This window comes from Orycteropus afer, unplaced genomic scaffold (assembly GCF_000298275.1).
Source record: "Orycteropus afer afer isolate SDZICR_OR568_19922 unplaced genomic scaffold, OryAfe1.0 scaffold00751, whole genome shotgun sequence".
In the NCBI taxonomy this organism is placed as follows: Eukaryota; Metazoa; Chordata; class Mammalia; order Tubulidentata; family Orycteropodidae; genus Orycteropus; species Orycteropus afer.
Genome location: NW_006922338.1, coordinates 488,972 through 499,514, shown reverse-complemented (window position 1 = coordinate 499,514; position 10,543 = coordinate 488,972). Strand labels below are relative to the sequence as shown.

Below are 10,543 nucleotides of genomic sequence, written 5' to 3'. Positions count from 1 at the left end.
GACGCTCCCGCCCCCGCTGCGCTCCAGCAGGGCCCAGGCGCACCGACCGCGCGTGCCGCGCGCAGCATCTGCACCCGAGACCTGGCGCCGGCCGCAGCCCTTCCAGCGCGCGCACCTGCGGCTCTGCGACCTCCCGCGCAGCCGTCCGGACTCGGGCCCCAGCGCGGACGTCACCTCCTCAGGGAAGCCTTCCTGGACCACCCGCACCGGTCGCTCACCACATCCCAGGCGGTGTCACCCTCGACTCTCACTGGCTCCCCCTGCTGCCCACCCAGGCAGACACAGGCGCCCAGGTCCTCCTAGTCCCAGCCCCGACCCGGTGGGCACCAAACCCAGCTGCCAAGGGTGGGCAGGGGAGGTGACGGCGTGGCTGCCCGTTCAGAGCCACCCGCAGTGCGAACACCTGGGCTGGGCACTCAAGGGACGTCGGGACCACTACTGAGGCCGCCTTGGTGGACAACCTGGGTCTCCAGCCCCTGGAGCTGGCACTGCAGGGGGCGGGGCATGCAGTGCTCAAGCAGACCTGTGGGAACGGGACAGAGCCCCAGGTGGGCAGGTCTGCAGCCCGAATAGTTGAGGGGGCCTGCTCCTGGGAGGGTGGGCACACCCCTCAGACAATGGGAGTGACACAGGCCAAAGGGATAGGTAACCATAGCAACATGTGAGGGTCACTCGGATTTGCAGCCTGCTGCTGCAGTGGTACCACGGGGCCATCGCTCTCAGCTGTCGCGGCCTCTGGGAATACAGACAGAAATAGTTTCCTGCCCCGCCCTGCCGAGGCAGAGCTCGGAGTGGCAACTGGTATACCGAGCCAGCCCTGAACATGGGACCGAGGCTGGGGAGAAGGGGCCTAGCTGATGGTCTGCCCTCCAGGCCCCAGACACTTGGAGCAGCAGGTGCCTGCCCTGTGAGCTCCTCCCCACAACTGAGAAGGGGACTAGGCGGGAGGCTCCTGGGCACCGCGGACGGCACAGTGGACGAGGGTGCTTGGCGCAGCCAGGCCAGCTGGGTGCTAGGGTCTGGAGTGGACTGCGTGGATGGTAGCCTCAGGCTATGAGCCCCTCGCCACATTCCTTCAGGGACATGGTCTGTCTGAGGCCCTCTCACCCCCAGGCTAGGGTAGATCATACCAGGCCAGGCCAGACCAGACCTCACAAGACTTAGCTATGAAGCCTGGGGGCAGGGCGCAGAAGCAGAGGTGAGACTGAGGGGCACTGGGAGCAGGGAGTGGAGCCAGGAACGACTCCGGAGCACTGACAGGAGGCAGAACCAGACATGATGCTGATGGGAGTCGAGGCAGGTGCCAGGGCAGCACCCCAAGGCTGCTGGACGAGGTGCCAGGGCAGTGCATCGCTGGCAGGACAGGGAACAAGCTTTAGGCAGATTCAAGAAAAATTGCTTGGAAGGCATGGAATCCGAGAGGTGGAAAGACAACTGACGTTTAATCGGAAACCCTGTCATGTACCTCCAGTGGGGGGTAGCAGGGCCCTGGCCAGAGCAGTGGAAGGTGGGGCCGCGCAGACTTCCTACCCGCCCCTACTTCTGACCCCTCCCACCAAATGACCGTCCAGCTCAGGACCGGGGGTTGTGGGGGTGCCTGAGAATTCTGGGTCTGGGGTCACCAGCTTTCTCACCTGTGCCCCCAGTCCAATACACACGAAACTTAATCGGTGGTAGGGACCAGGCTACCAGGAAAGGGGCCCCAGGGTGTGGTGGGGCTGCAGGACAGCCAGGCATGGGCAGAAGCCCTCAGCAGGGCCCAGGCCAGTACCCTGGAGGCCCTGGGCCAGGCCTGCGAGGCAGAGCTGGACTGAGGAGCCAGGCACGAGGGTGAGAGCCTCCAACTGGCCTCATCGGCTCCTTACCAGGGCCCTGTACAGGGAGAAGCTGAGCAGGGCAGCCAGGGCCGCCCCAGCAGCCCCCAGCATCACCCACAGCCAAGAGGCGGCGTGCAGTTCCTCGTGGACCATGTGTCTGCAGAGGGAGAAAGGCAGTCTGGAGAAGCCTTGGCGCGTCTGCCCAGCCCCACCCCTAGCCCCCCAACTGCCCCCCAGCCCCACACTACCGCTGGGACCCCACCCACCCACCCACCCAATGTCCCCTAAGGCTGGGCCTGGACAGCCTCTGCTTCCTGCTGCTCATCCGAAGCCTGTCCTGCCAAGCCCATCCCATCTTGTGGCACGGCTATCAGAGAGTGACCCAGCAGGTGAGCGCCACCCTGCCCACAGCTTACCAGCCCACTGCCCACCACCCACAGCCGGCAGGACCCCAGGCTTCAGGGGCTGGTACCCACGGGAAGGTGGCCATGGTGGCCAGCCGGCTGAAGATGGCAGTGCTGGGTGCGGCCGGGCCAGCGCAGGAGAACAAGGCAGGGCTGGGCAGCCGGTGCCGACGGCAGAACTCAGTTGCTGGTGTGCCAGGCGGCACAGTGCCTCTGGGCAGGTCGGCCTTGGAGGCAACGAACAGGCAGGGGGTCTGCCTGTCCAGGTAACGCTGCTGTAGAGGGAGGGGTGCCGTGAGGGTGGTCTGCAGGAGTGGCAACAGAGCACTGTATGGGGGTCCCCCGCCTCACCTTGTAGACCCTACTGCAGAACGCAAAGGATGTGGGGTCCCTGCTGTCAAACAGCAGACAGGCGACGTCACAGGTGACCTCCGACTCGGTGTCCAGCAGGCTGTCTGCATCCACCTCACGCAGCTGCAGACAGAGGGTGGCCCAAGGCAAGTGGGCTCAGACAGGCGCCTGGGGACAGCAGGGCGGGACAGCACCCCCCACCCCCCCGCTCACCCAGCCTTGGACGTACGATCAGGTACTTCTCCTGCCCGGTGACGTGCACCGTATTGATGGCGTGGACAGAAGATCCCTCAGGGGGCTCCGGATGCTGAAGCATGAGAGAGCAGGGAAGGGGAGGCAGACGGTCAGTGGCCCTGACCTCCAGCACGCCCTGCCCCCGTCCCGCGGGATGCTCACCTCCATGCTCCGGCCGAGGAAGGCCTGCAGGAAAGCGGACTTGCCCACACCACGCGCCCCCACCACCTCACACAGAAGAACATGTCTCTGCGTCTGGCCCTTCTCCTGGTCCAGCCTCTTCGCCCGGGTAACTGTGGGTGGGGGGCAAGGGATGAGGGGGGCTGGCACAGAACGCCAGCACAGGGTCCCAGAGAGGTGGGTGCCCACCTGTGATGGCGTGGGCCTGGGAGTCCTGCTTGCAGAGGATGGGGTACCCCAGGTAGCCGAGGTGCCCGAGGCAGCGCCGGACGTCCAGGTAGGTCACCAGGCTGGAGGCGGGTGGGTGGGAGTTAGGGCAGGGCGGCGGTGTGTCGGGCGGAGGGCAGGCGGGTGGTGAGGGCTGTGCTTACGTCCACTGGCAGAGGAAGCCGTGCAGAGGCAGCTGGCCACCAGCCAGGGTACACACGGTGCGGGGCAGCTCAGGGCCCCAGGGAGCCGACGGGAACACACTGCAGAACCCCTGCAGCTCCGCGGGCGACAGGGCACCATCGCGGTCCTGGGTGGCAAGGTGGTGACATGGCAGTGATGGGTAGTGGGGCAGTGGGGCTGCATGGGGTAAGTGGGCTGCGTGTGGGGATAATAGGGCTACACGGGGTGGGCTAGGGAGAGGGTTACATGTGGCTAACGGGGGTGACCAACAAGACTGCATGAGTGGGTCCACACCACCCCTGCAGGGCCACATGGGGATGGGCCGCGGGAGGGTCCACACCACCCCCCCACAGGGGCACGTGGGGATGGGCTGTGGGACCAGCACTGGTCGCTGGTGCCCTCACCTGGTCATGCTTCTCAAACACCGTCTGCAAGAACTGGTAACCCAAGTGGTTGAGCTCAGTGGTGCAGCCCGGGGGCACTGGGAGCCTGGGGAAGAGGGCCCGTTTCCAGGAGCCTGCCCACGGGGCCTCCCTGCTGCACGCGACCACACTCTGAGGAGGCCTGGCTGAGCCCTCTGGGGCCACGGGGAGCAGGGGCAGTGTGGTACAGTCGCCTCAGTCACCAGCCTTCTGGTGGGCAGTCGGTGGGGATCCACACACCCTCCCAGGGCAAAAGCTGCCCAGCTGCCACCCCCAGGGCAGGCCCAGCCACCCCCAGGAGCCACGTGGGTTGACAAGGCAGTGGGACAGTGGGCTGGTGAGAGAGACACCCCCACTCACGGGGGAAAGAGGTAGTCATCCGTGAGCTCGAGTGTGTCACCGTAGCCGAAGCGTCGCAGGATGGCCCAGGTGGTCTCATGGCGGCCTCGCTGGATGAACAGGGTGTTCAAGAAGAGGAAACCTGCGCCAAGGAGGCAGGAGTCTGGCCCTTGGCCTGGTGGCCTGGCCTTGTCCCCCATCCCCCACACAGCAGGCAGACTGGCCTCACCGTCCAGCGTCAGCCGGTTGTCCCGCACGCCACCTGCCACGTGCCTGCTCACCACCGTCTTCACGTCCTCCAGGGCCTGGGGGGCCAGGGGGTGCCCGAAGCAGGACTTCTGTCTCCGAGAGAAACGGTGCTCAACAGCGGCTTCTGGCCACAGCCCAGGCTGGGCACTGGGAGCTGAGTACCACACCCCAGGCGTGTAGCGGAGTGGGGAGTGGGGTGCAGAGCAGGGCACCAGGCAGAGAGTGGGCAGCGGGATGGGGGGGGTTGGGGAGGCCTGGCTGCACCTGGAACGTGTTGAGCTCCTCATCACTGAGCGCCTGGTCCAGGTCCCGGTCTGAGAGCCTGAAGATGCGTGTGAGGGCCTGCGTGCACGCGGGCTGCAGCTGTGGGAACACCGCTCAGCACATGTGCTCCTCACAGGGCACCCGTCCCCCTCTGCCTGGTCCCCACCCTCTGCCTGGTCCACACCTGCTTGGCTGTAGGGTCATACAGTGGGGCCATGGGGTGCAGCACTGCCTTCTGCGCATAGTAGAACAGCTCCGAGACGTTCCTCAGGTTCTTAGCCGAGCACTTAGGAGGGAGAGCCAGTTGGGGGTGCCCTGGGGACACCGTGCTGGACACAACAGCTTCAGGACCTCCCCCTGCCTGGGCCACCCGCACATGGGGGCATGGGGCATGCCACAGCTCCCCACCTCTGTGCTGTCTTCACAACAGAACCCCACCCCTTGTCCACCTGGGCAACTGGAGTCAGGGCCCAGCTGAGCCCGCCCTGATCACCTCCACACAGGTCTCAATCTCGGGGAACTGGTTCATGATGGGCAACACGGCCTCCACGGAGCCCCCTGGCCGCAGGTCCGACTTGTTGCCTACCAGGATGATGGGGACCCTGTGGAGAGGCCCACATCAGCAGGGACCGATGGTGGCATGGCCCAGGTTCCCACTGAGGCCCCCTTGTTACCTAGGGCCCTCCTCGGTCCTGCCATTTACGAGCGGGATCCACTTGGTTCTGATCTGAGAGGAAGGCCAGGCTGTGAGTGCGGCAGCCCCCACTGGACCCTGTGCCTGCCTGGGCGACAGAAGGGGTGCAGGTACCCCAGGCGATGGGGGTCTGCAGGGAGGTGCAGGCTCACTCTCGCTCACCTTCTCGATGGTGGCCTGTTCGGAGACATCATACACTACACACACCACGTTTGCCTGTCGGGGAGAAACGGCAGCTCTTTCCCGGTCCTGTCCACCTGCATCCCCTGCCCGGCAAGCTGCAGCCCGAACCCAGACAAGACCTTCCCCAGCCTGCCAACCCCAGCACATGACCCTGGCTGGTGCATCCCTCGGGGGCCTCAGAACGGACACAGGCGGCCTGTGACAAAGGGCCATGCTGGTGGGGCCACCTTCTCACTCGTAGGGGCTTGGCTTGGGTACAGGCTCTGCCAAAAAAAACAGCTGATCCCGTGGCCTTCAGAACACCTGTCACAGCCCCAGGGCCGTGTAGGAGTGACTGTGAAAGATGTTGGGGTCCATTCCCTGGAACTCCAGGGGGAAGCGTGTATGTGGGGCAAGGAGCCCGGCGGCCTAGCTGGCCTCTCCAGGAGCTCTGCGCTCCAGCTCCAGAATCCTGCACCATGGGACCCAACGACTCCCGCTGAGGTCACAGTGGAATTAGCGGGCTGCAGCCAGGCTGGGACTCTTAATCCGAACACCTCTCTAAGAGGAAGAGGTCAAGCCAGCGAGGCCGGGGCGACAGTCAGCCCCGAGCCCGAGCCCACCCCGGCCCCGCACCTTGCGGATCTCCTCCTGCAGCTCCTCCTCCGTCTGCTCGGCTTCTGCAGGAAGAAGAGGCCCCGCTGCAGACCGCGCCGGGGCCGTCCCGGAAGTCGTGCGGGCGGGCCGTTACCTGAGTAGTCCACGATGTGGGTGGGCACCTTCTCCGGGGTGACATCCGCAGGAATTGTGATCTCTTCCGCCCGGGGAGGGACCTGCGATGGACGGACCCCGCTAGCGGGTTTCATCGACAACCTTCCCGCCCGGGCCGGTCCTAGGGCCGCCGCCGTTCGCCCCAGGCACGCCGGGACCCCAGCTGCACCCGCCCGGCCGCCAGGCCCCTGTGTGCGCCTCGGGTCCGGACACTCACCTCCTCCGGGAACTCCTCGCCCACCAGCGACAAGATCAGCGACGTCTTCCCCACCTGGGCTGCGCGGGGCGGGGCGGTCAGCGCGCCGGCGGCCAAGGTCACGGCGCCCCGCGCGCCCGCCGCGCCCGGGCAGGTCCAGGCTGCGTCCCGCGAGGCCCCCGAACCCAACTCGCGCGCGGCCACTCCAAGACCCTCGGCCCCCGCCCGCTGCCTGGGCGCCTACCCTCGCCCAGCAGTAGGATGCGGACGTCCCGCTTCATGGCTGCTGCCTGGCCCCGACCCCACAACCACGATCCCAAAATGTCTCGGCCACGACCCGATCCCCGCCCCCGGGCCGACACTTCCGGTTCGCAGCCCAAGAAGCCGCACCAGCGAGCGGGGCGGGCCAGAGCGGCGGGTACGCGCGGCACCGCCACCGTGCGGGCGCACGGCGCACTGCAGGCGTCTACTCTCTGGGTGGCCAAGGGGCGGAGCCCTCAGTAACCAGGTGTTGGTCCGGTCCTGAAGCCTAGAGGCAGCTGCAGGGACCTGGGCGGTGGGCCTTCGGCACTGAGGCTGCCAGGGCCCGCTCCTTGAAGTGCCAACCTTCTGGTTAGCAGCCAAATGACTTAGGCACCACCGCAGCACCAGAGCTCGACAAGCAGCGGGGCTGGGGGAACGCCAGGCCCAGGGCAGTCGGGAGCAAGCAGCTGACTCAGCAGGCTGGTGGCCAGGGCGAGGCCCACGTTTATTTACACGGTACAAGGTGGAAACGCTGGATGGAACCGGTGAGAGCAGCCTTTCCAGTGTCCAGGCCCCAAGTTCTCAGCAGCTGCCTGAGCAGAGGCCTGAGCTGGCCAGCGTGGCGGGCCACTTCACTGGCGACTGCAGGCTCTGTGGCCAGCAGGAGGCCCAGCTGTTCCAACAGGTACTGGGGAGACCTCCTGGGCGCCAGGCACAGTGGTCCCTGCCCCTTGGGCGGCCGAGACCTCCCACAGCAGGACCTCGTTGTGGGCCACCGTGAGCAGCAGCCTCGTGGACGGGGAGAACCGGCACAGATGCACTGAGTCGTCGTGGCCGGCGAAGTCCTGCGCACTCCCAGATGCGAAGTCCACCAGCCTTAGCAAGCGCTCTGTCGGCAAGGCAGGCCTCAGCGCGGTGCAGCCCGGGTGAGGGCCACCCGGCCTGACCTCCCCCCAACTCCCCACTGGCCTAGGGCAATGTCCTAACCCCCCATCCCCCACCAGCCCAAGGCAAGGGTCTCACCCCCCCATCCCCTCAACCCCACCCAGGGTAGTGTCCTAGCCCCCCACGACCCAGGGAAGTGTCCTCACCCCTCAAACTCCCATCTGCCCAGGACAGGGTCCTCACCTCCCATCCCCCACCCACTCAGGGCAGGGTGTTCATCACACTTTAACGTGAAAGTACAGGGGTGAGGTGGTCCTCCCAAACCCCAGTACCACGGGAGGGGCCTGGGGAGAGGACAGCCCTTGGCCACTTGGGGCAGGGCACTCACCAGTGAAGCCAACAGCCACAAGGCGGGCTCCCACGGACAGGCTCAGGGACAAGGCGAAGAGGGGCAGTGGGACCGTCTCCACGACCTGCCAGCAGTGACAGTAAGCCCCGGCCCCCTCCCCTTGCTGGCGGTGACCGGTGAGCCCTGGCCCCTGCCCGCTGGCACCCCGTGTCCCTCAGCCGGTACCTGCTTCTGGTGGAGGCTGTACAGAAGCAGCTCCTTCCGCGGGCCGAGGCCGGCGCACACCAGCAGGTCACTGTCCCAGGGACAGAAGGCAGCGAGGGAGGGAGGCAAGTGGCCAGGTGGCTACAGGATGCAGAAGCTGTTGCTGGTGGGGCGGGCCAGACTGCAGCCCGCACCCCCCGTGTGCCAGCCCCCTCCCCTTACGTCAGTGAGTGCCGGAGCCGGGAAGCTCAGCCAGCCCACCAGCTCACAGCGGTCCTCCAGCCAGTCGGCCGCCCAGACGCTGACCCGCTGGTCTCCGCTGGCAGCCAGCCACAGCTCTGTACCTGGCACTCCAAAGTCTCCGTGCTGGGAAGGCCGGGGGCTGGTGGGTGTCTCCTGCCCCCCGCGTCCCCCACTGTACCCCCAAAGTCTCCATGCTGGGAAGCCCGGGGGCTGGTGGGTGTCTCCTGCCCCCCACGTCCCCCACTGTACCCCCAAAGTCTCCATGCTGGGAAGCCCGGGGGTTGGTGGGTGTCTCTTGCCCCCCACATGCCCTGCTGCACCCCCTCGGTCCCCCTGCCCCCAGGCAGTTCACCTCCTTGCTTCTGCACTGGATGGCGGAAATTGGGGCACCCTGGTGATCTCTCACCACACGGACAGTCATCCCTGTTTGGGGTCGGCTCACAGCCACCAGCCCATTCTTGTCCCCGGAGAGAACAATCTGACCTGGGTGGAGCAGGGGCACAAAGTCTCCCTACACATCCCAGGCCTGGCTTGGACCCTGCACTCAGCCCCTACATGCTTTGAGCCCACGCAACTGTCCCCTCAGGCCGCCCGTGGCCCACCCAACCTCACCGTCGGCGGTGAAGGCCACGGCTGTCAGTGCAGATGGGTGGGGGCGCATCTTGATCTCCATCTCCGTGCGGGAGACACTGAAGATTCTCAGGGTGCCGTCGCTATAGCCAGCCACCAGACGCTGGGGCCCCAGGTGTCTGCGGGAGGGGGGACTCCACGCCAGGCAGAGACAGCTCTAGGGATGTGTGGGGCCAGTGTCACACCCGCTGAGCCCCTCAGCAGGCAGACGGCCCACCCGAGCACCTGCAGGCCAGCCCTGGGGCCCCACGCACCTGGCTCAATACCTGGAACTGGATCACCAGCTCCATGCTGGCCACGGACCAGACCCGCACGCTCCCGTCCTCAGCACAGGTGGCACAGCGCGCCTCGTCAGGGCTGAAGGCCACTTCGTTCACCTGGGGGATGCAGCCGGCTGAGGGAAACAGCCCTTTGGGGGCCCCAAGCCTTTCCCATCCTCAGGGCCCTACAGTACGGTCCTGAACCTTGGCATCTGCCAGCTTTCGGCAGGGCCACAGACCGAAGCCAGGGCAGCCCAACTGGCCCTCAGGGACGGCTACCGGACTCCTGTGACAGGATCCAGAACACAGCCTCCCACCCTCAGTGGGCTGCACACCAAGGTAGAGAGAAGGGCTCTGCTGTCAGCCTAGGAGTGGGGGACTGTGCTCCCCCCACAAGTAGAGGTGTTGGGGCCGACCTGGGGGGTCGCACCTTGTTCCTGTGGCCACTGACGAGGCGGGTGCTGGTCCCCTGGGCCCAGCTGACGTACCAGAGCGTGCCTGCGGTGGTGCCCGCGATGCCCATACTCAGCTGGTCATCGAAGGCGGCACTCACAATGGCCCCATCCAGCATCAGTTCACGCTCCAGGAGGACGGCGCCAGACCTGGGGCAGGCGGCCGGGAAGGCGCATGGGCGGCCGTGGGCTTGGGTGCCAGACACCTCCCTCCAGGCCGGGGCTCCCCAGCACTCACCTGGCCCCCAAGCCCTTCAGCCTCAGCTCCGGCACGGCCCCCACAGCCCACAGGCGCAGTCTTCGCGTGTTGCTGCCGCTGACCAGACGTGCCCCCGAGCACAACAGCACCCCTAGGGGTGGGGGCAGTCAGCGCCTGCCCTGACGCCCACCACGGGACCCAGGCCCAACGCAGGGCTGCGTGCACCCACCAATCTCGCCGTCATCAGCCTCCCAGGCCAGGAAGCACCTCCTGGAGCGTGTGTCCCAGACGTACACCTGACCCGCGTTAGAGCCGCAGAAGAGCAGGGGTGGGGCACCAAAGCACAGCGAGGTCAGCTCGCCGGCCCCCACCCCCACAGGGAGGGGCTCACGGCGTACCTGGAGGCACAGGCACGTCAGCCACCATGGGGTCCCGCCTGCCTGCGCCCCCCGCACCCAGGGCACCCAGAGGTGGGTGTCTGCCCCCCCACCTGCACCAGGGCACCGAGGTGGACATCTGCCCCCCACCTGCACCCAGAGGTGGACGTCTGCCCCCCCCACCTGCACCAGGGCACCCAGAGGTGGACGTCTGCCCCCCACCTGCAC

At 66.7% G+C, this 10,543-nt stretch overlaps 2 protein-coding genes across 2 annotated transcripts in view; both read right to left on the bottom strand.

The window, feature by feature from the left end:
• Positions 1-1,850: 1,850 nt before the first annotated feature.
• On the bottom strand, positions 1,851-6,757 carry RHOT2 (ras homolog family member T2). Its single transcript, XM_007957456.1, has 19 exons — positions 6,718-6,757; positions 6,495-6,553; positions 6,258-6,339; positions 6,143-6,186; positions 5,507-5,560; positions 5,325-5,377; positions 5,144-5,252; positions 4,835-4,936; positions 4,651-4,749; positions 4,367-4,475; positions 4,159-4,279; positions 3,781-3,865; positions 3,358-3,503; positions 3,176-3,276; positions 2,969-3,099; positions 2,802-2,879; positions 2,573-2,695; positions 2,294-2,496; positions 1,851-1,974 (listed from the first exon to the last, which is right to left on the bottom strand). Exons 1-19 carry the CDS (start codon positions 6,752-6,754, stop codon positions 1,851-1,853), a joined length of 1,860 nt encoding a protein of 619 aa, XP_007955647.1. The 5' UTR covers positions 6,755-6,757.
• Positions 6,758-7,348: 591 nt separating this feature from the next.
• The window catches only part of WDR90 (WD repeat domain 90), a 14,551-nt gene continuing 11,356 nt past the window's right edge, over positions 7,349-10,543 (bottom strand). The window contains exons 31-40 of the mRNA XM_042783220.1: positions 10,168-10,336; positions 9,978-10,089; positions 9,718-9,889; positions 9,282-9,404; positions 9,010-9,184; positions 8,750-8,880; positions 8,377-8,520; positions 8,176-8,295; positions 7,990-8,074; positions 7,349-7,605 (exon numbers count right to left, since the gene is read on the bottom strand). Of these exons, the coding sequence (XP_042639154.1) occupies positions 7,349-7,605; positions 7,990-8,074; positions 8,176-8,295; positions 8,377-8,520; positions 8,750-8,880; positions 9,010-9,184; positions 9,282-9,404; positions 9,718-9,889; positions 9,978-10,089; positions 10,168-10,336 (1,488 nt within the window). The remainder of the gene's footprint in view (positions 7,606-7,989; positions 8,075-8,175; positions 8,296-8,376; positions 8,521-8,749; positions 8,881-9,009; positions 9,185-9,281; positions 9,405-9,717; positions 9,890-9,977; positions 10,090-10,167; positions 10,337-10,543) is intronic.